Here is a 25,124-nt window from a genome sequence, read left to right as displayed (position 1 = left end):
ACGTTTTATTTAAAAGCACAATTAGTTTACTTTCTTCCCCAAAAAATGAATCTGAGCTGTCCTTCAATGTAATCATATATAAATAATGATCAAACGTAGCTGTCGATCAATCTCTATTCCAATATAAATTTCCTTGTCTAGTTTATTCCTAGAAAATCTTCCAACTTTGAAACAAATTCTTTAGTATGAATCTTGTTTATTTAGAAAACCTTCTATGCTGAGATATTAACCTTTAAATTTCCACCAATGACAAACTCCTACTCTGAATAATCCAATAAGTCCCAAGCTTTCCTCTACCATTCTGATTTCCATCTAGTCTTTTATTATATGTTCAAGTAAATCAGAATCTCTGTTTTGGGAGGCACTTTTTTTCCCCTCTGGCACTGCTTCTCCAATATGGCCAATTTTAAGAATAATGCAGCTATAAAATTACCAAGAAAGTCACAATTTCTATTGCAATAATAGAACCAAAAGTCACATGGACATATTCAAATGCAGACTTTTTTCATCCTGGATGACTTATATAACCTATATCTGAACTAATCTTAATCTGTATGTTTGTTAAATGCAGATAATGATGATCAAACTCCTCTTTTTAATGACTGGATTGTAAGGAGGTTATCTAATTAACTTTGGAAGGAGAAACAATTTGTGTTAACTGGGATAGTTTTAGTTTAAAGAGTAAAAAACAGTAGATGAATTACTTATGTGATTATGTAGAAGAGATTTACTGTGTAAGAAAACAATTTTTTTTGGTGGAGGGGAAGGTAGATAAGCACCAAAACACCTGAACCGTGTTTGAGTTATCATTGTGTAGTATTTCCACAATGCCTCGTTCTTAATAGGTGCTTAATAAAATTAGTAGATCAAATGAATTAATGTCCTTTAAATGGCTACAGTCTGCTGGTCTCTTGTTTTGGGCTCTGCCTGGTTTCTAAGAAAGCTACCTGATTATTTGCAAAAGATGGGACTATGATGTCCTCCACTGTCATGACTGCTGGGACAATTGACGCTCTGCTGGCCAGCACAGTAAGGAAAGGTTTATGAATACCGGGAAGACTGCCACAAATTTGAAGCACTTACCTCAATGATCTCTTCTATAAATCTGGGATAATAATCACACCTTCCTCGTCTGGTCCTCTTTAAGATTCAACAGTATGCCCTCAGCACAGTGCCAGGAAGACAGGCAATTAATGAAAATTAATTTCTTTATCCAAATTATATCTTTATAGTCCATGTGAATATTTGCCCGTCCACAAACATAAACTAAGTATTAAGTATTTTTCAAGTCCAAGAAAATAAATTTTTTTTCCCCTAAAGCTCTTTTGCCAAAAACATGTATAGGAAGATCAGAAGAACAAGGACAAGACAGAACTGTATTGTATGCTGGTGTTTGGAATGACAATCATATTGGGATGAAATTTAAACAAACATATGCATTGGGATGTTTTATAATTTAGATACTACCTTACCAAGCCTCAGATATATAGTCCAAGATTTTCTCTTTTATTAGCTTTTACAGCTACCTATAAAATGTGTTTATTCTGTAATATGGTACAGAAGCAAACTGCTGAACACAGTACAAGTTACAGAGAAAATTCAATTAATTAAAAACTAGACCGCCTAAAAATTAAATATTAATTTTATTTATTACTATAGCTTTTCTCTAATGAAAAGTTAACTCACAGTAAAGGTCAGAAAAATCCACTGACTTGTTTGTGTCTAGATTTACTATTCATTAACAAAAAGATTGTTTTTAACTTTAGGAATTTAGAGAGCATATCCTTATCCAACCACAAACACTTCAGATACTTATATAAAAAAAATTAGCATGAAAGTTTATGTTGGACTAGTTTAAGTGAAAGATAATTTTTTTCTGTTAGGTAAAGTATTTATTTACCTGTATTGCTTCTTAAATGAATCTTTAATTTCAAAAACAAAACAACAATATAAGCGACTGGTTTATTCTTTTGATTTATTGTATGTATTAAAAGTTTCTTTCTTGAGACGGCACATTGGCAGGTGTGGTGTTTCCTGACCATTTAAAAACAAATTGTTTTTGAAAGTTTTATCATCCAGAAAGAAAGGGAAAAAATAAGAGTCTTTCTACAGTTGAAAATAGTAATTTTTCAAAAAAGGTTGAGAGGAAAAAAATCTAAACAGACCATTCTTGATAAATGAGGCAATTTCAAATTAAAAATACAAATTTAAATAAAGTAGTTTTATAAAATATTGAAACTAGCTAAAATTACATGCATAGGTATTTAATCAATAATGAGAGGAACAGCAGTGGAACTTAAATATAAGATTTATCAACAATAAATAAACATTTTTAGTGCAAATAGTGCAGAAAAATTTCTCAAAGCAAAGATCATAGCAATCATTCTAATCTGTACAAATTCACTCTCAGATTTGTATACAATCTATATAGTATATCTATGAATTCAGCCACTGTGACGAAATCCCAATTTGTAAATCATAAATATAAATGTGCTTAGTTTTGTGTCCCATTCCTCTCTTGGCAGTTCATGTTTTCAGGAAAATCTAGAAAGAAAAGAAAAATCAAAAAACCTAAGATTTAATTTGATAAATTTTCATCCCTTTATATTCTCTTCCAATTAAGATTTAACTATAAGAAGGTAACTTGACTGTGAGGGAAAAGAGGTAGGGAAATGTTCATATAAATAAGCAATTACTCAGTGCCCACTTTTTCTCAAGCTGTGAGAAATGCACATTTGCTATTAAAAATCAACCCTTACCCACAGGGACTGACAGTGTGATCTGTAAAATAAGCTATAAAATAATTCAGTGTTGGCACTGACCTTAAGTACAACTAGACTGAGAGAAGGGGCAGATGGGTCTGAGTCAGAGATGGGAAAGGCCTGGCATTTCTCTTCTTGTAGCCTGCTCCCTTTTTTAGGGAAGCTCCCACGCTCCCTTCTCAAAGTCTACTCCTTTAGCCCAGTTGTGTGGGCAGAGGACCACATGACACCAGGCCAAACTGCTGAGCTCGGGAGGGCACCTCACCCATACCGGGCCAGTCTCCCAGGGATCTGTAGGGAGACCCCTGTCATTCTCCACTGGCTGCTTGAACTGTCATGACATGATCAGGCCTGTGGGCAGCAATGTTGAGAGCATATACAAGTGTAGCAAAGAAAGGCTCTCTGAAGAACAGAGAACATGAGAACGAGAGACAGAAAAGAACAAAACAGAGGTGCAGAAATGAGAAACGAGCAGCTCAAAACGGGGGTGAGAAAGAAGAGCTGCTTTGGTACTGCAGCCTCTAGTCGTGTTTTCACTCTCAGGGGACTGAGCTATATTTCCTGCATTTGGCTTTATGATGGATCCCTGCATTATCCAATAACACATGTTTTACCTTAAACTCATTGGGGTGGGGACTACTGGTAGCCACCAAACCTTTCCCTAAGCAAGAGAGATAGAGGAAAGGATGTCCTGAGATCAAGTAAGAGCATGAACAAAGAGAAGGTGTTAGAAGAAATAACATGCCTGTGAGAGAACATAAGGGGAAAATGGATGATCTCAGATGTATGCCAGATTATAGATGGCTTAAAACCAGAGAGAGAAACTTGGCATTGATACTGTCATTGCTAGGGGCTCATTATAAGTTCTAGAGCAGAGAAATTTTATCAGGGTGGTATTTTAAGATCATTCTGTCAGTACTGTGCAGGAAGAAGAAACCCTAAGTCAGGGGACTGGCCAGAAAATTATGGGAATAATCCTGGTGTGGGATGGAAAAGAGACAGACTTGAAGTTCATTTTAAAGGAAGAAATGACAAAGGAGACGACTGAGGAATATGCCAACTAAGTGATATGGTATACTCCACACACCAGCTGAGAGAAAGGAACTAATTATAGTTTACAGTTGTACATAAGTAGCTATCAAATGTTGAAAAACACATTTCATTTAAACCAACATCATACTGATAAAATATCCAAAAGATTTCTACTGGTTATATGCTTATGTATATAACATTATGCTTAATATGTAATACAAAATATTCTATGTCATTTAGCACAAGAGCTATAATGACAGTTATTATGCTTAAAGCTGGCTAAACAGGCACTGGTAAAACACTTCAATGAAAGAACAGGCATGCGGCTGGAGACAAACCTTCTGGAATACAATTTACCTATAGTGGAGCATGAAATTGGCTGTGCATTGTGATCACCTGTTGAAGTTTCTCTTCCTTGGCTCTTCTGCAGTGGCAAATCTAGAAAATAAATTATTTAAAATAGCAGTCACTTCTCTAACAATCTGCCTACTATTTCTTACATTATGACAGAATTCTAAGAATATTTTAACCTGCTGGCATTACTTTTGAATGTTTAAGGTAGCTCAGAATTTAAGACTCAAAAAAAAAAGCCAAAACCCAAACCATTTAATTTTGTTGGAAAGAGAAACTTTTCCTGTAAACTTCCAGAATGTAAAACAAACTCTGATCCTTTATATCAATTCTGATTAGGTAATATCAAATATCTGGGTTTTAAAAATATGAAAATAAACCCTACTACTGTTAACCAGGAAACTTATCAAATAAAAGCTTAAAGGTACAGTTATATAGTACCAAAGAACAATGGACCAGAAATCAATGCCTTACTAATGTTTAACAATTGTCATTAACATCCTTGACCTCCAATTTTCTCCCACGTAAAATGGGGATAATAAAATCTACCCCACCTTCCTTAACAGGATGCACATACATATATAGCACATATTTTAAAAAGTTTAGTAACAAGAGGTTATTTTTTAAATGTGATGTTTCAGAGAAATTAGTAAATATTTAGGACTCTATCAAAGGACAGGATACTGCTAATCAGACTTTTTCGATTTTTCTTTGAATATAAGAGAAATATCAGAACAGAAATTGTTCCAGAATGTTATCAATAATATTAAAACAAAATTTTTTTAAATCCACATAGATTATTCTCTTTTTAAACAACTTGTGAAACAGGTTATTCAGGAGTATATTACAACTATTAAGACTAGAATTAAGCTAATTTACTAGCTTTACTGCAGAATGATACAGATACTGCCATTTCTGAAACAGAACTATGATTTGATTTAGACCTGCTTGTGTACTCACAACAAGCGGGTTTAAAGTGATAGCAGGATATTGCTACCATCCTCAAGAGGCTCTTCAGTTTCCTCTCATCGCACTCAGAACTCCAGCTCAGTGATGTGCTACTGTTTTTTGACTCACGAATATACTTAATTTGATATTATGCTGTCACTGGTTCTCAAGCAAAGAGTATTACATACTGTTCTCTTTTCCATGAAGCTACTGAGAAAATCATCTATTTCAGTTTTTCCCTCCAAGAAATCTTCAGCAATATTATCAGATTCTTCCTCAGCTTCATGTGCAGCTACTTTCAACCTTGCCTGTAGAGCACTCGCACTACAGCTCTGAAAAAGAAAATCAAGTACCATATTAGTTTATGATGCTCAGAAAAACTCCTTAGAGGGAAAGAAAAAGCAGCAGAGATAGGGAGAAGCAGTTCGTTATGTGCCTTACATAACCTCTTTTTGAGGAAATCCGCTACCACCAGGTCCTCAGCTTCTGGCTATAGCGGTGGATACCCAACACAAGAGGAACCAATCCACTGGCTGCAAACTATTAAATGAGAGAAACTGGGCAAATCATTGTCCTCTCTTGGGGATTTGGGAATCAGATCATTGTGGTAGGCATCCTCTAGGATGATCCCCAATGATCCAGACCTCCTGGTATTCCTGCCCTTGTTTAAGCACCCTCCCCTTGAGTGTGGGCTAGGACCTAGTAACTCGCTAACCAACAAAAGATGGCAAAAGTGATGGGATTAGATTTAACCAACGAGGCAAAAGACTGTACACTAAAAACTACAAAACATTGTTGAAAGAAACTGAAGAAGACGTAAGTAGAAAGACATCCTGTGTTCATGGGTTAGAAGATTTAATATAAATATATATTTTTTAAGATTTTATTTTTTCCTTTTTTCTCCCCAAAGCCCCCCAGTACACAGATGTATACATTTTAGTTGTAGGTCCTTCTAGTTGTGGTACGTGGGACGCTGCCTCAGCGTGGCCTGATGAGTGGTGCCATGTCCATGCCCAGGATTTGAACCAGCGAAACCCTGGGCCGCTGAAGCAGAGCATGTGAACTCAACCACTCGGCCACGGGGCCAGCCCCCAGAAGATTTAATATTGTTAAGAAGACAATACTGCCAAAGGGATCTACAGAGTCACTGCAGTCCCTATCAAAATCTCAACACTGTTTTTTGCAGAAAAAGAAAAACTCATCCTAAAATTCATATGGAATCTCAAGAGACCTCAAATAGCCAAAACAATCTTGAAAAAGAACAAAATTGGAGGATTCATACTTCCTGATTTCAAAACTTACTACAAAGATACAGTAAGTGAAACAGTGTGGTACTGGCAATAAGAGGAGACATAGAGATCAATGGAATAGCGAGCCCACAAATATACTCTTCCATATATGATCGAATGTTTTCAAAAAGCATGCCAAAACCATTCAATGGGGAAAGGACAGTCTTTGACAAATGGTGCTAGGAAAACTGGATATCTGATGCAGAATGAAGTTAGACCTTTACCTTACCTCATGCATAAAAATTATATTGATCAAAATGGATCAAAGACCTAAATGTAGGAATTAAAAGTATTTTTAATAATAGCCATCCTGGTGGGTGTGAGGTGGTATCTCATTGTGATACATCATACATAGGAATGTACAGGAATGCACCATTTTCTTATCACCCTTGTCAATACTGGCTATCTATTTTCACCAGTCTGACACACAGATGATGTGATTTTGCTTATTATTATTATTGTAAGTTTAAGCATCTTTTCAAATGTTTCCATTTACTTATTCACTAAGTATTTATTGAGTACCTAGGTATCGGGTATATGAGGGGCTAAAACAGGACAGGTTCCTGCACTCATGGCACCAACAGTCTAGTGAAGTGGCTTCCATACTTTAGAGTGCAGATTCATGATCCCCAGAGATTCTAAGTGAGCACATCTAGAGGTGAGCACAGGAATCAAGGTTTATTTTTTAAGTGTTTCAAGAATCACTTCAAGCAATTCTTATAAATGGTCCAGGGGTCAGAATAACTTATATCAGAATGTTTATTGGACATTCCTATTTCTCCTTTTCTAAGTTTCCTGTTCTTTCCTTTGCCTTTTTGTAAAGACTCTTTATAGACCATTGGCATTAATATTTGTCATATATGCTACAAATATTTGTTCCCTTTTCTTTACTTCATTTTTGATATTGTGATCTTCAATATATACAAGTTTTAAATTTATATATAGCTTAAATATATCAATTTTTTCTTTTATGCTTCTGCCTCATATATCATGCTTGGAAAGGATTTTCCCACTACAATCTTAAAAAAAAATCCTAGGAGATAGTTGCCTCTCATAATCTTATGGTTTCCACTTAAATCCTTACTGTAGAGTATCTTTCTGTGTATGGCATCACATAGGGATCTAACTTTTTTCTAAGTGGACTGCCAGTTATATAATGTATTAAATCCTCTATTTTTCTAACCAATTATTCATATACATCAGTCTGTGAACTGCAGAGTCTGTTTCATAGAACAATTTTTTTCTTCCTACAAAACTACTCTACTGTTTTAAATATTGAGATTTTACAGTATATTTTGATGCTGGGAAAGGGAGTTCTTCCTCATTATTTCTTTTGGTTCAAGCTCTTCCTAACTACTTTTATCCATTTAGTCTTTCAGATAAACTTTAGAATAAATCTGTTAAAATTAAAAAAAAATACTTCAGGGATTTTGATTGGAAATATACTAAATTTTTAAGTTATTTTAGGAAGAATGAAATCTTTATAATACTATATATTTCAGTCCATGAATATTATATTCTGTTACTCCATTTACTCAAGTTTTCTTTTATATCATTCAGTAAGGTTTCCTAACTCACTTCATTAGGTTCAGTTCTAAATATTTTACAGTTTTCTTGCTTGTAAATTTATTTTTGTTTTCTAGTTCATTTTGCACTGGTAGTTGCTGGAATCTAGGAGAAAACTTTCTCAACTGGCTAGAATTTTTGCTTATTTGTTTTTGGTCAAGAACTGGTTCACCTTTCTTTTACATTACACCTCCTTTCTTTTTCTTATCTTGTTGTAGTGGCCAAAACCTCCCAAACAATGTTAAACAGCAGTGATACTGGGGCACCACTGTCTTATTTGTAACAATAATGGGATCTTGGAAATGTTTAGTCATTAAGTGCGATGTGTGCTGTTGGTTTCTAATTTCTTTATCAAATCAAAGAATTAATTTCTAACTTAGTTTACTCACAATTTGTATAAGGAATGCTGTGAAAAGCTTCTTTAGCATCTACTAAACTCTAACATGTAAGAGTACTTCAGCTGATTCTCTCAGATTTTCTGGTTAAGAGTGAGGGAGGACTGCTTATGTTTGACTCCTGACTCTGGTACTTTCCATTAATATGACCTCAGGGAAGTTATTTAATATCCCTGTGCCTCAGTTTCATGTGTAAAATGGGAAAATAGTAATAATACCTACTTCATAGAGTTTGGGGGGAATAATGGGCAATATATGTCAACAGCTTAGTGCAATGCAAGAGACACAATAATTACTCAAGGGTAGCTATTATTCTTATATTCTAAAGGATGATATTATCTGAAATTCATTATAAATTTATATTCTCCTTTACCATCATTTTTTTGCTGTTGTTGTTTTATTTCTATTTGATGTATTACTACACTGGATTTACCTTCCAGAATTACTGATTTTAAATGAAACAGAATATTGTTAATTATGATGTTGGTTATTGATATGAGATATAAGATTATATCCTCTATTCCCTTTTTATTTTTAAAGATTTATTTTTTCAGAAATATGGGTTGAATTTTATAAAATGCTTTTGATTTTTCATATAACTGGATTTCTAACATAAAATCTATTTGTGGTGAATTGGACTTTATTTTTTTATATATTATATTTTCCAACTTGCTAATTTTTAACAGATCTGTATATAAGCTTTCAAGTGTGTCTAGGTTAAAGCTTTTTGTTGTTAGATTTTATTACAAGCGTTAAACTGGCTTTATAATAACTTTCCCAGAAATGTTATTTATGGGCTTTTCATATTTTTCTGTTTTGGAACCAAATATGCTCTTGCATGAGCACAAATGATTTATAATGCCTCATAATTGAGAGCTGTTTATCTGCATTTAAACGTATCATGCCTTATAAACTCTGAATATAATAAATGCTTTCTGATAATAATGAAGGTAGGAATGTGGCTCATGCACATTAAGATGAAAAATTCTTATGGTAAGGAAAAGAGCTAAACAATCTTACCTCACTAAGTTCATGCTGCCTTTGCATCTTCTTTTCGAAAGTAGATTTCATTTGTGTAAGCAATTCATACTAAAAAAGAAAATAAAAGTGCTGTTTTATTCTGTTTTAAAATTGTATGGATGTCTTCAAAATGATAACTAACTCACCTTATCTAAAACAGTTTGCCTTTTTGCTTCCAAACTGGGCTCCAAAAGGAGATTTTTTCCTAGGAGATAAATTTCTGGTTTATTTCTAGATAAAGGTCACATTTTTCTTAAGAAATTTAAGAAGTAAGGGAAGACATACTTGCTAGCTCCTCAATGCTTTTGACTAAGTCATCCTTGTCGGTAATAATTTGTTTTAGTTGAGGCAAAGTCAGAAACTGTTCTAGTAACAGCTCCTCCTGTTCATTCATATCTGTGAGTTGTGACACACTAGAAACAAAACAAAAAATATGTTAATGAGTATCAATCATCTAGTTTTTTTCCATGATGATAAATATTCATAATTTTTCAGTTTTATTCAGCTGATAGGGTTCTAAATAATTTTTGAAGTACAGGCATACATCATTTTATTGTGGTTTGCTTTATACATCATTTTATTGTGGTTTGCTTTATTGCACTCGCAGATACTGTGTTTTTTACTAGACCCTCCACCAGCAAAAAGATTATGACTCACTGAAGGTTCAGATAATGGTTAGCATTTTTTAGCAATAAAGTATTTTTTAATTAAGGTACATACATTGTTTTAGACATAATGCTATGGCACACTTAACAGACTACAGTTTAGTGTAACATAACTTTTATATGCACTGGGAAACTAAAAGATTCACGTGACTCTATTGTGATATTCGCTTTATTGTGGTGGCCTAGAAGCCAACTTGCAATATCTCCGAGATATGCCTGTTTCTATTTTCATATGTACACATTAGAAGGCAAATTATAACCTTAAAAGCAAATAAAACATCAACTGCAATGGAACATAAAGTAGTCTGAACATAGTGTCAAATCACTATAGCAGTGTGAAGACTAGGGTGCATGAACAGCCGTAACAATCTCCCCATTTTAAGCTCTGTGCCTACTTAGCTGATAGGTGTGTGGCTGTCACAATAAAAGATATGTGTATGTTTCTGTGTGTGTGTACATATGTCCATAAAATATTTAAAGAAAAGCAATCATGGAAGGCTAAAACAAAAACAAAAATCAATATCCATAGCATAAAAGAGGGAACTGGGCAGGACAGGAACAGAAGCTAACCCTTTCTGAACGTAGCTTCTAGTCTGGACTACAGAGCCATATAAAAGCATTATATAATTTAAAAACAAAATTAAATAAAAAAGGAAAAAAGCAGTTTCTAAAACCCAAAGCAAATGGAAATAAATGAGTTATATAAACATCTAGAGTAGTATTTGAAGAGACTTTAAAAAGCAGTATTTGGCTATCATCTCAGTGTGACATATCCTTAAGACAAAAGAAGTGGAAAAAACAAAAATAAACAAAACTTTTTCTTCATTCAATAATCACAGCAATAACACTGGAATTGTTGTTGTTGTTGTTTTGAGGAAGACTGGCCCTGAGCTAACTACTGCCAGTCCTCCTCTTTTTGCTGAGGAAGCCTGGCCCTGTGCTAACATCTGTGCCCATCTTCCTCTACTTTATATGTGGGATGCCTACCACAGCATGGTGTGTCAGGCGGTGCCATGTCCACACCCGGGATCCGGGCCGGCAAACCCCGGGCTGCTGGGAAGCGGAACATGCAAACCTAACAACTGCGCCACCGGGCCAGCCCCTGGAATTGTTATTTTAAAAAGAAACATGTGCCTTTCAGAGAAAGGGCTGACTTCAGGTCAGGGAAAAGAAATGTTCATGATGAGCCCATGGCATTTTTGTTTTGCCAGAAAGGATAGAGACGCCAACTTGAAGGGTTTCCTATCGACTAAAGATTGGACTGTTTAAGCATAAAAAAGAATAAGGATTTAAACACATTAAAACACATCAAACATATTTTTTTAAAAATTTAAAGTTCATAACACAAAAAACTACAAAAACAAAACCCCTTGCCTATCAGAACCTTTGGAGCTTGCTTGTGCATCAACTCATTATTCTGAGAATTGATGGAGAGAAAAAAATCAAGCATTTATCTTGCCTTTCCTGTATGAAACATATTTCAGTCTACCTAAATAGTTGATTTAGGAACATTCTTCTTCACTGAATTCTGGCTATTTCTGGCAGTAGGAAATCATGTTTGCAACTCTTAATGAAGTAATGGATAGTCAATGATTTCAGGAGTTTCAACCTGTTTCAATCTTCATGTCCCTAAAAATAGGGCAACGAGACATCATTGCTGCCTCACATGATGTAACAGGGTGTAGTCTAATTATGATGTAAGTATTCTTACCAAAAGAAGTGAAGCTAAATCTTTTTATTTCTGCTTTATTGAGATATAATTGGCATATAACATTGTGTAAGCTTAAGGTGTACAATGCAATGATTTTATAAAAGTTGATACTAAATCTAATCAAAACTCTAGATCTAGCCACCAACAGAAGGAAATATCAGAAATAGAGGAACATCTTCAATGGTACCAGAAGGATACAATCAAGCAGAAACAGGATATGGGAAATTCTATAGGACAAATAACCAATTTCTTCAATAAATATATAAAAACAATATGAGTACAATTTATATGTATCATATATATGTATTTATATGTATATGTAAATATATGTATCTATGTATATGTTTGTGTGTGTGTATATACATATATACTTATATATATGTTAATAAAGGTGGGGAGAAATTGTTGATGATTAAAAGAAACATGAGATAGGGGCTGGCCCTGTGGCCAAGTGGTTAAGTTCGCATACTCCACTTTGGCGGCCTAGGGTTTCACTGGTTCCGATCCTGCGCCAGGACATAGCACTGCTCATCAAGCCATGCTGAGGTGGCGTCCCACATGGCACAACTAGAAGGACAACTAGAATATACAACTATGTACTGGGGGACTTTGGGGAGAAAGAAAAAAAAAAGACTAGGCAACAGATGTTAGTTCAGGTGCCAATCTTAAAAAAAAAAAAAGAAAAAAGAAACATGAGACATACAGTATTCAAATGAAATTGGTAGACCTTGTTTTGAATCCTCATTCAAATAAACTATCAACAAAAAAATTCAGTTATTAAGACATTGAGGAAATGAGATAATATTAAGAAATTATCATTAATTTTGTTAAGTATGATGAGGGATGTAGGTTGGGGTTATGGTAAAGAAAAGTCCTTACCTGGTGGAGAAATTTAGTGAAGAACTTGTGGGTAAAAATGATATAATATCGGGATTTGGCTTAAAATAATCCTGACCCATACCCACACTTACCCAAAAAAGCTGGAAGAAGGGTATATGAAGCAAGACAAGCAAAGAGGTTCACCTTTTTATATTTTGGACATTTTCATAATAAATTTTGTAAAAAGGAAGGAAGAAACAAAAAAAGAATCCTTTATAACATGGGAACAATAATAGAACTACTTCATGGAATTGTTGTGAACATCACAATGCATATGAACTCTTAACACGTATGTGGTATATGGTAAACCTTCCTTAATTTACTATTATTAGCAGAAAATAACAAATCACTATTTCCTAAAAATGACTGTGAAACATGGGTCAAATAAAGCTAACCTTCATTTTTTTAATGATAGAATTTCTCATGGGTATTTGGCTGTACATCCCTGGTGGGATATATGCTAAAGAAAAAAAGAACTGCAAAAGAAAAATTTTAATTGCATTCAGTAGTCTTACTAGTAACAGCCTCATCAACACTGTAAACCTTCAACTGGAGTATAAAGGATGGAAGGCTTCCCAAAGTTGAGTGGCCACAAAACACTCTAATCATGGAGCATCTGAGAGGAGCAGAGTTCCATGAAAAACGGTACCTTAAACTTGAATATTACAAACTTATTTGCCATAATTTGAGTAAAATTTGCCTCTATAAAAACACCTTGCTATTACTTTATGAGAACATTAATCTATTTCTCTATGTACAAAGTTCTACCTACAAAGGAACAATGAAAATGTCTAAAACAGACCAAGATATATTTTGAAATCTCCAGGAAGAATGTATTCAGAAATAATTTTCAAAAGAAAGAGAAAGGACCTTGTTATCCCTGGTAACTATCATATCATTCCTAGCATCTAGAAAAATCTCTGGGTACATATTAGTCACTCAATAAATACAACCTATAAGACATAAAACTGATTTATAAAACTTTCCCAACTAAGACAACCACAATACAGGAATAGGGAGATTTAAAAAAATCTTTTCATTTAATATGGATATGAAAATGATGATCTGGTTCATATTTACAAATAAAATAGGCAACAAATACCAACGTTACTCTCAAAGTTTTTTACCTTAGCTCTGAGAGTTCTGGAAACACATCAGGGACATCTGGCATCTTGTAACCAAAACCATTTTGGCTTATCTAAAGAGAATTTGAAATGGTATTAAATTTCAGCTATCTTTTTGACTGCTCCTATTTACTTATGAAAGTCATTTTTAATTTACTACATCCCATAACTGTTTTCATTATGACATCTTCATCTTCACACTTTACATTGTCCTTACTCTCCCCTTCTTTCTTCATTCTATTTGTTTCAGTGTAGCTTTATACATATAGGGCTACTTTTTTTTTTGGTGGGGATGTGAGCACCTGTGTTAGCTGTCTTTCTTGGGCAAGTGTATGGCTATAAAATAAATCTCTTCAGTGTATCTGTGACAAGTGCAGAGAATTACCTGTGGATTTCATTGATATAATATGAATACATTTGTCTCAAGTGAAAGGCATTAGGCATAAAGTTGGTGAAAGTCTGAATAGTTACATACCTAAGTGTGATGAGACAGTAGGGTAGATAAGGAATAGAGTGCCCATTGTTTAAATATAGATAAGTTTTTAAAATTGAGGACACTCGAAAAGTTCTCTTGTAATTTTGTTTATACTACTAACTGTAGTTTGTTCATAATACTCATTAATACAATGATGAAAGTTTTTGGGAAACAAAAGTCCACCTGGGTCTATATTCTACACTATTGCAAACATTAAAATTAGCAAAGTTGGATATAATAAGGTTTTACACTATTTGAGTATTTTTATGGGTGATATTCACTAAGGGTTAAAAATCCTTTTATATGGTTTTTAAATCCTTTTATATGTTTTATGCACAATGTATGACTCTCTCCCTCAGTAACATCCCATATGGCAACAGTTATCAGCTTAATTTAAGAACACAGAATTTTTTAAATCAATGAGGCCCCTGAAGCCCCCTAGCATGCTGTAGCAGACCCTCCACAATCTGATACCTGCTTCTCCTACATGATCGCTTCTTCTGCCTTTGCCTCTATCCTACATGACAGCCAGAGATCTAGTCTAGGCAGCTTCACAAATAGGCCATGTGGTTTATGCCTCCACAGCTTCATCAGTGCTGTTGGCTCTTTAAAGAATGCTTTACAGAACCCCTTGTCATCCTGGCAAATTCATTACCATCTCTCAAAATCTGGCCTCAAGATAAATTCATACATTTATCTGCCTCATTTTAACTGAACACCTACTATAGGTATCAGGCACGGTTTGCAGATAAAGTGCTAAGGATAAAGTGCTGAAAAAGACTAGAATCACATTTTCTATAAAGGCATCCTGTCTATTTCTACCTTGGTCCCTGGGAGCACTGACCATTCCCTCAACTGTGCTTCACCATAACTCTAGACTATCTTTTCTACTCTATTGGAAGTTCCTTATTTACAATTATTTGATTATTTGTTGGTCACCTCTCTGAGTTTGTTACCTGAGTTTAAAATGTAATTTAATCTTTATCTTTGGTGCCTAACTTACTGGCTGGCACAAGGAGGCATATAATGTTTGCTGATTGAATGAATGTCTCAAAGGTACAAAATATAGATAACTGAAGATACCAACCAGTGCTGAAGTGTCTGTCGTGGGAATGGGTAACGGCAGATTTGAAAGGACACCAAATGAAGGAGCAGCAGGCTTGGCTGTTGTATAACTTGTCGTTGAAGAGGAAACAGTGTCAGCGACAGATAAAGAAGTGATAGTTCTGTTAGCTTCTTGTGGGGGAAATGGAGAAAGAAATGGAAACCCCTGAGAAGCATAAGGAGGCATCCCACCTGGGTTACTGTATAAGCTAAAGAGAAAGAGAGAAGAAACATTAGATTAGATTTTAGGGATAAATTTGTAAAATTATTCCTAAATTGTTCTAAATAACAATGGTTATGCATTATAGATGGGATCTTTACTGCAGGTGACACTTATTATAATTATGTAACTGAATTAAATACTACGTAAATTGAAAAACTATGAACCCCTGTAAGAGAAATGAGGTTTCCATGAAAAAGAAAAATGTTTTAGAAAAACATACAATTCAACTGGTCAGAGTAGAAGTGAATAGACAGGCCATTATTGAGTTTTGGGCACTCCATTAGCATCAGTCAGTATCTTCATAGAGGGAACACAGAACATTTAATCCATAAAATTTATTCAAGTGGAAGCTGCTTAGTAGCTTTCACTATATTGGGAAAATCTGACTGAAAGTCAAGACTACTCTTCTAGAAAATTTTAAAGTAAAATTAAATGCACAGATGAGCTGCTAAAAATGTTAAAATATTAAAAAGAGATGCATATAAAAACATGTATACATATTAGAAAAAGCTGTATACCAGTATGTACTTAGGATTTAATCAGATAATATTTATTTTTGCAAGATAATAAATACTTGGATTCTGGTTCAAGATAGTGACGTAGGAAGATCTTGAACTCAGCTCCTCTCATGGACACAGTGAATCTACAATTACATATGGAAAAATTTCCTCTGAAAAAAACCTAAAAACTAGGTGAACGACTCCTACGCATTGGGCAAATGAGAAAAAAAACACTCCGAAGCAGGTAGGAGAGGCTGGGACACAATCTCTCCATAAACCTCACCCTTGGTGCAGCGACCTACAACTGGGAGGGAACTCAAAAACTAGAGCTTTTCCCTGAGGAGTGAAGGGTGTGAACCCCACACTGGGCACCTGAACGTTTAGGACTTGCACATGCCCCAAAACATCCACCTTTGAAAACCAGTGAGGCTCATATCCACAAGACCCACAAGGCTATAGCAAACTGAGAAACAGCTCTTAAAGGGCTTGCATGCTCAGACCCACTCGCCCAAGGGCCCAGTGCAGAGGTAGCCAATTGAGAGGTGCCCAGACTTTATGTGAATGAGGCTCATTTTCTAATCTTAAAGCATCAGCATGAGAGGCAGGCCTGTAATTTAATACACATCTAGGGGCCTGCAGGAAGTCTCTGGGGACAGAGGCTGGCAGGCTCATCCTTATGTTCCCTATCTGCCTTGCCCCAACCAGTGGATGCCATCTTTGAGCTCTCCTTCTGCCACACTCCAGAGCACCAGTATCTCCCAGAGGGGAGCTTCTATGTGCATCTAGTGTCCCAGTTTTTGTTTGGTGCTCTGGGTTTGCAGCTGCTGCCCAGGGGATGTCCCTGGATCATGTGGCTCTGGAGGGAAGGAGGGCTTCTATTCCAGGGTCCCATGAGACAGTAACAATTGGAGAGACAGTTCTGGACAGGCTACCACCCCAGGGCACGGCCTAGGTAGCAGACTGAAACACTACCCCCCAAAACTTTCTGTGAAAGAGGCCTATTTGCTTGTCCTGGAGGCGCAGGCTTCTGGTTCAGCCCACATCTAGAGGCCTACAGAGGTCTGTAAGGGAACACAGGCCAGTACACATCATCTTTGCACTCTCCTTTTGCCTCACTAGAGTTCACTGGTATCTCTCAGAAAGTGCTTATACACTCATCTAAAGCCCCAATTTTTGAGAGTGCCACACAGAGGACACCTCCAGATGGCTTGGCTCTGATGGCCAGTGGGGCTTACGACTGAGGTCCCACAGGACTGTATATACTTGAATACTTTAAAAGTTGCTGCCTAAGGGTCTGGATTCCAATTAGCCTGAATCTAGGTGCTGACTGACATCCTCCCCTGTGGGACACTGACAGGCCTTGGCACACCCAAAACTACTGGGAGATATTAAAAATATAGGCTGCTTGGACAATCACAAAAGTTGGAGAGACAATCAAGAGCTAGGTCAGGGTTGAATGATAACGTTCATCTCCTACATGAGGCCAACCCTTCAAGACAGAGAAGTGGCTGTTTTATCTAATGCATAGAAACCAACATAAAGTCAAGCAAAATGAAGAAACAGACAAATATGTTCGAAACAAAAGAACAAGATAAAACTTAAGAAAAAAGCCTTAATGAAACAGATATTAAATAATTTACTCAACAAAGAGTTCAAATTATAGTCATAAAGATGCTCACTGAACTTGAGAGAAGAATGGATGAACACTCTGAGAACTTCAACAAAGAAATAGAAAATATAAGAAAGCACCAAATAGTAGTCACAGACCTGAAGAATACAAATAACTGCACTGAAAATGCACTACAGAGGTCCAACAGCAGACTAGGTGAAGCTGAGGAAAGGTTCAGTGAACTCGAAGACAGGGCAGTGGAACTTACCCAATCAGAGCAGCAAAAAGAAAAAAGAATTTAAAAAAGTGAAGACAGCTTAAGGGACTTCTAGGAAAACATCAAGTGAAATAACATTTGCATTATAGGGGTCCCAGAAGGAGAAGAGAGAGAGAAAGGGGCAGAAAACTTATTGAAAAAGTAATGGCTAAAAACTTCCCTAACCTGGGAAAGGAAACAGACATCCAGATCCAGGAAGCCCAGAGAGTTCCAAAAAGGAAGAACCCAAAGAGAACCACACCAAGAAACATTACAATTAAAATGTCAAAAGTTAAAGACAAGGAAAGAATCTTAAAAGCAGCAAGAGAAAAACAACTTGTAATGTACAAGGGAACCCCCAATAAGACTATCAGCAGATTTTTCGGCAAAAACTTTGCAGGCCAGAAGGAAGTGGCACAAATATTCAAAATGCTGAAAGAACACAGATTCCAACCAAGAATACTCTATTTGGCAAAATTATCACTCAGAATTGAAAGAGAGAGAAAGAATTTTCTAGATAAGCAAAAGCTAAAGGAGTTGATCATCACTAAACTGGCCTTACAAGAAATGTTAAAGAGACTTCTTTAAGCTGAAAAGAAAAGGTGCTAATTAGTTACAAGAAAACATATGAAAGTACAAATCTCACTAGTAAAGACAAATATATAATAAAGGTTGTGGATTAATCACTTGTAAAGCTAGTATGAAGGCACAAAGACAAAAGTTGTACAAACAGCTATAACTACAATAACTAATTAAAGGATACACAAGACAAAAAGATGTAAAATGTAACATCAAAAACAGAAAACGTGGGGGATGGGAGTAAAATTGTAGAGCTTTAGAATAAAAAAAATATCAGAAATGAAAAAGGAGATGTTACAACTGATACCACAGAAATATAAAGGATCATAAAAGACTACTATGAACAATTATATGCCAACAAATTTGACAACCTAGAAGCAATGGGTAAATTCCTAGAAACATAAAACCTACCCAGATTGAATCAAGAAATAGAAAGTATGAGTATACTGATTAGTAGTAAGGAGACTGAATCAGTAATCAAAACCTCCCAACAAACGAAAGTCCAGGACCAGACAGCTTTACTGGTGAATTCTACCAAATAATCAAAGATGATTTAATACCAATCCTTTTGAAATTCTTCCAAAAAGCAGATGAGGAGGAAATACTTCCAAACTCATTTGACAAAGCAAGCATTACCCTGATATTAAAATCAGACAAGGGTGACACAAGAAAATTACAGCCCAATATCCCTGATGAAGATAGCTGCGAAACTTCTCAACAGAACTTTAGCAAACTGAATTCAATAATACATTAAAAGGATCATACACCATGATCCAGTGGGATTTATTATGGAGATGCAAGGGCAATTCAATACCTGCAAATCAATCTCATTAACAAAATGAAGGATAAAAATCAGATGATCATCTCAACAGATGCAGAAAAGCCTTTTGCTAAAATTCAACATCCATTTATGATAAAAACTCTGAACAAACCAGGTAAAGAGTGAACGTACTTCAACCAAATAAAGAGCATATAAGATAAGCCCAGCGCTAACATCATACTCAATGGTGAAAAGCCTAAAGCTTTTCTTCTCAGATCAGGAACAAGATAAGGACGCTCATTCTCACCACTTTTATTCAACACAGTTTTAGAAGTCCTAGCCAGAACAATCAGGCAAGAAAATCAAATAAAAGGCATTCAAATTGGAAAGGAAGAAGTAAAACTGTCTCTATTTGCAAATGACATGACATTACATATAGAAAACTCTAAAGACTACACCAAAAAACTTTTAGAACTACTAAACAAATTCAGTAATGTTGCAGGATACAAAATCAATATGCAAAAAGTTGTTGCATTTCTATACACTAATAATGAACTATCAGAAAAAGAAATTAAGAAAACACTTCCATTTACAATTGCATCAAAAAAATAAAATACCTAGGAAGAAATTTAACCAAGGACGTGAAAAACCTATATATTGAAAACCACAAGACATTAATAAAAGAAATTGAAGATGACACAAATAAATGGAAAGATATTCTGTGCTTGTGGATTGGAAGAATTAATATTTTTAAAATATACTACTACTCAAAGCATTCTACAGATTCAACGCAATCCCTACCAAAATTCTAATGGCACTTTTCAAAGAAATAGAACAAACAATCCTAAAATATGTATGGAACCACAAAAGACCCTGAATAGCCAAAGCAATCTTGGGAAAGAAGAACAAAGCTGGAGGCATCATAATCCCTGATTTCAAACTATATTACAAAGCTACAGTAATCAAAACAGTATGGTATCAGCATAAAAACAGACACATAGATAAATGGAACACAACAGAGATCCCAGAAATAAACCCACGCATACACGGTCAATTAATTTATGACAATAGAGACGAGAACATACAAAGGGGAAAGGACAGTCTCTTCAATAAATGATGCTGGGAAAACTGGACAGCCACATGCAAAAAAATGAAACTGGACCACTGTCTTATACCACAAACAAAAATTAACTCAAAATTGATTAAAGACTTGAATGTAAGACCTGAAACCACAAAACTCTTAGAAGAAAACATAGGCAGTAAGCTCCTTACATTGATCTGAGTAACGAATTTTTGCATCTGACACCAAAAGCAAAGGCAATAAAAGCAAAAATAAACAAGTGGGACTACATCAAACCAAAAAGCTTCTGCACAGCAAAGGAAACCATCAACAAAAGGAAAAGGCAACCTATTAAATGGGAGAAATATTTGCAAATCATAAAGCTGATAAGGGGTGAGCATCCAAAATATATCAAGAACTCAAACAACTCAATAGCAACAAAACAATCCAATTAAAAAATGGACACAAGAGGGGCCAGCTGGTAGGGCAGCGGTTAAATTCACACATTCCACTTTGGCGGCCTGGGGTTTGCTGGTTTGGATCCAGGGTGCGCACATGGCACTGCTTGGCAAGCCATGCAGTGGCAGGCGTCCCACATAAAAAGTAGAGGAAGATGGGCATGGATGTTAGCTCAGGGCCAGTTTTCCTCGGCAAAAAGAGGAGGATTGGCAGCAGATGATAGCTCAGGGCTAATCATCCTCAAAAAACAAAAACAGGACACAAGATCTGACTAGACATTTTTCCAAAAAACATACAGATGGCCAACAGGTACATGAAAAGACTGATTGTCAGCATCACTAATCATCAGGGAAATGCAAATCAAAACCACAATGAGATATCACCTCATATCTGTTAGAAGGTCTAGCATCAAAAACACAAAAGATAAGAAATGCTGGTGAGGATGTGGGAAAAGGGAACCCTTGTACATCATTGGTGGGAATGTAAATTGGTGCAGCTACTATGGAATACAGCATGGAGGTTCCTCAAAAAATTAAAAATAGAACTACTATATGATCCAGCAATTCCACTGCTGGGTATTTATCCAAGGAAAATGAAAACAGTAACTTAAAAACTTAAAACAAGTGTACCCCCATGTTCATAGCAGCATTTAATAACCAAGATATGAAAACAACCTAAGTGTCCACTGATGGACAAGTTTACAAAACGTAGTGTATATATACAATGGAATATCATTCAGCCATAAAAAATGAAGAAATCCTGCCATTTTTGAGAACATGAATGTACCTAGGGCATTATGCTAAGTGAAATAAATCAGACAGAGAAAGACGAATGCTCTCACTTAAAAGTAGAATCTAAAAAGAAAACCAACAAGCTCACAGATACAGAGAACAGACTGGTGGTTGCCAGAGGTGGAGGGCTGGGGGTGGGGGAAATGGGTGCAGGTGGTCAAAAGGTATAAACTTCTAGTTATAAAATGAATAAGTCATGGGGATGTAAAGTACAACATGGTGACTACAGTTAGTAATACTGTACTGCATACTTGAAAGCTGCTGAGAGGAGATTTTACACAACCTCATCATAAGAAAAAAACGTTTGCAACTATGTATGGTGACTGATGTTAACTAGACTTATTGTGGTGATCATTTTGCAACATATACAAATATTGAATCATTATGTTGTACACCTGAAACTATTATGGTATGTCAATTATACCTAAAAAAGATAAATATTTTACATTTAAAGTCTTTTTTTCTCTTAGAGAAATTCAGAGAGAATTAAATTTTTAAATAATTAGGTAATTAAGGCCTAAATGCAGATAAGAATTGAAGATAAGATAATTGAAGATAAGAATCTAAATACCAATATTTGACTTAGTCACTGTGTAAAGGATAAAAGAACTCATGTTTTCTTAAAATGAAATATTAAATATTTCACTTTGTATTTGTGGTATAATAAGAAATATATTTGGTCTTTGACCAAGTTCCTGGCATAGAGTTCCTAAAACCTTGGTAATTTGCTAAGTGATAGGAATCTTTTGTTATTCCCAGCACCAGAGTTTATGCTAATGCCATGACTTAGGCTGGGTCCTTATGTAGTCTCAGGATGGGGCTGGTCATCAGAAAGACCACATGACAGAAGGTTGGAACTTTCAGCTGCACCCACCAACCTCAGGGAAGAGGGGGCTGCAGATTAAGCTCTATTAAAACTCTTCCACAATGAGATCTGACAAGCTTCCTTCTTGGTGACTGCATCCATATGGCAGGAAGGTGGTGCCCCACAGTCCATGAGGACAGAAGCTCCTGCACTGGGGACCCTTCCAGACCTTGCCCTCTGTACCTCTTCATCTGGCTATTCTTCTCTGTATCCTTTAAAGTATCCTTTATAATAAACCAGTAAACATAAGTAAACGTTTCTCTGAGTTCTGTGAACCACCCTAACAAATTAATCGAATCTGAGGAAGGGTCACGGTTAACCTGTAATTTATAGCCAGTTGGTCAGAAGCAGAGGTAACATACTGTGGATTTTCGATTGGTGTCTGAAGTGGGGCAGTCTTGTGAGACTGAGCCCTTAACCTGTGGGATTTGAAACTATCTCTAGACAGAGAGAGTCAGAATTGAGTTAAATCTGTAGGAAACCCAGTGATGTCCCCTGAAAATTACTTGGTGGTGGTGGAAAAAACAGATTTCAAAGTATTGAAACATGTTTCAAAATAAATAAAGCTTAAACAATTTTTTAATGGGAGTGCTATCACAGTCACGCACCACATAATGATGTTTCCATCAAAGACGAACTACGTATATGACAGCGGTTCCGGAAGATTAGTACCATGTAGCCTAGGTGTGTGGTAGGCTACACCATCTAGGTTTGTATAAGTATACCCCGTGATGTTTGCACAATGAAGAATTTGCCTAACGACGCATTTCTCAATGTATCCCTGTCATTAAATGACGCATGACAGTATTTCATTTAATGACACAAATTAACGAGTTGGAATTATGTTGGAAGAAAACATTTGTCTCAGATTTTGAAATGTATAGTGATACTAAACTTTATATAGAAAAATAAATAAGCAAGAATAGAAGGAAAAGTATCTGAAAAAGGACGGTAAAGAGAGATTAGCCCTGCCATATAGCAAAAACAAATTATAAAACCTTAATAATTAAAAAATACTTTTTAAAAGCATAATACTGTGAAAGGATAGGTAGATCAATGGAACTGAATATAAAAATCCAGAAAAAGCCCAAACACATATGGGAATTAGGATAAATCTCAAATAAGTGAAAAAGATCAATCATTAAATAGTGTCAGGACATCTGGGAAAAATTAAATTAGAGCCAGACCCTCATATTTATAATAGGATAAAAACCAAATGGAGCAGAGATCTAAATGTTTAAAAAAAAATCTTAAAAGAACTGGAAGAAATCAATGGGAAATTATAACCTTGGGGTGGGAAAGGACTTTCTGTGATCCCAAATTCAGAAGTCATAAAAGAAAATAATAAATTCCATGACATTAAAAAAAAAACTCTATACAACAAAGCCCATTATAAGTAAAGACAAATAAACAAATTGGGGGAAATTATTTGAAACTCATAGCACAGACATAAGAATAATTTCTCTAGTATATAAAGAATTCCTACAAGTTGATAAAAGACTAGCAACCCAATAGCAAAATGGAGAATAGGATAGAATACACAGGTTACAAAAAGGAAAGAAAAACATCTCTAAATCACAGGAAAAGATGCTCAACTTCACTGTTAGTAAGGTAAACAAAACTAAAACTATATCAACATATCACTTTCTGCTTATAAAGTGGCAAAGATCCATTTTTTCCTATGTTGGCAAAGGGTATGGGAAAATAAACACTGCGTATGGGAGTAGGAATTGGTACAACCACTCTGTAGAGTAATTTTGCAGCATCTGTCAAGATTGCAAATGTGCATATCACTTGGAAAATGTATCCAAGTATCCTCATATTTGGGTAAAATTATCTTTAAGGTTATTCACCGCAGCACTGAGGGCAAAGAAGGGTAGGTCTTTTAGGAAAGATTGGAAACAATGAAAATATCCACCAATAGGAGTGTTGTTATATAAATTATGGTCCATCCATAAAACAAATACTTTGTGGCCATAAAGAAGAATGAAGAGGTACTTTAGTAACAACATGGAAAGCTCTCTGAACCATACCACTGAGTGAAAAAAAGAGGCAAGGGAGCAGTATGTCACCATTTGTGTAGAAAAGAAGGGAATAAAATACTGCATATACATATTTCCTTGTATATGCATAAAATATCTCAGGAATTCCATATATACGCACCCAAACGAACAACTTTGGTTACCAATGAGCAGAAAAACTACGTTGCAAGGGAAAAAGAAGTGGTAAGGAGACTTTTTCCCTCATACTCCTTTATACTTTTTGAATTTTGAGCCAAATGAATATACGACTGATTGAAAAAATTAAGTTAAAAAAGTTTTTTAATAAGCTTGTTTATGTCAAAGCATGGCCCATATTTATCTTAAAACTTTACTTTTACCTAAAAGTATATTAGTGACACATGTAAATATAACATAAGTTACTTAGGAACAATATGAGCAACATGAAAGAATATGTGTATTATCTTTGAATTAAAGTCTTAATAATTTTGAACCAATTTGCTTTATTTTGACCTAAGTGGCAGGTACAACCTATAAAATAATCTAAGAAATTAATCAGACTTGCTTTTTAATAATGTGTACTGTGTCACAGAACTTATTTGAAATGGGAGCAAGTAAACTTGTTGGCTTGTATTTTCAAGTAAAGTGAATGAGTTTATATCTAACCCTATCCTGACACAAAATAGGAAATACAGTTTTCA

General features: G+C 35.3%; 1 protein-coding gene across 2 annotated transcripts in view; it reads right to left on the bottom strand.

Moving 5' to 3' along the window:
• Positions 1-1,961: 1,961 nt before the first annotated feature.
• VPS37A (VPS37A subunit of ESCRT-I) overlaps positions 1,962-25,124 on the bottom strand; it is a 49,599-nt gene continuing 26,436 nt past the window's right edge. For both annotated transcript variants that reach the window (XM_070598292.1, XM_070598291.1), the window contains exons 5-12: positions 15,305-15,530; positions 13,746-13,816; positions 9,649-9,776; positions 9,510-9,568; positions 9,364-9,432; positions 5,282-5,425; positions 4,152-4,232; positions 1,962-2,544 (exon numbers count right to left, since the gene is read on the bottom strand). In XM_070598292.1, the coding sequence (XP_070454393.1) occupies positions 4,152-4,232; positions 5,282-5,425; positions 9,364-9,432; positions 9,510-9,568; positions 9,649-9,776; positions 13,746-13,816; positions 15,305-15,530 (778 nt within the window). In that variant the 3' untranslated portion in view covers positions 1,962-2,544. The remainder of the gene's footprint in view (positions 2,545-4,151; positions 4,233-5,281; positions 5,426-9,363; positions 9,433-9,509; positions 9,569-9,648; positions 9,777-13,745; positions 13,817-15,304; positions 15,531-25,124) is intronic.

This window comes from Equus przewalskii, chromosome 28, assembly GCF_037783145.1.
Source record: "Equus przewalskii isolate Varuska chromosome 28, EquPr2, whole genome shotgun sequence".
Classification (NCBI taxonomy): Eukaryota; Metazoa; Chordata; class Mammalia; order Perissodactyla; family Equidae; genus Equus; species Equus przewalskii.
Note: the sequence above shows the minus strand (reverse complement) of the source record. Positions and strands in the feature narration are given on the sequence as shown.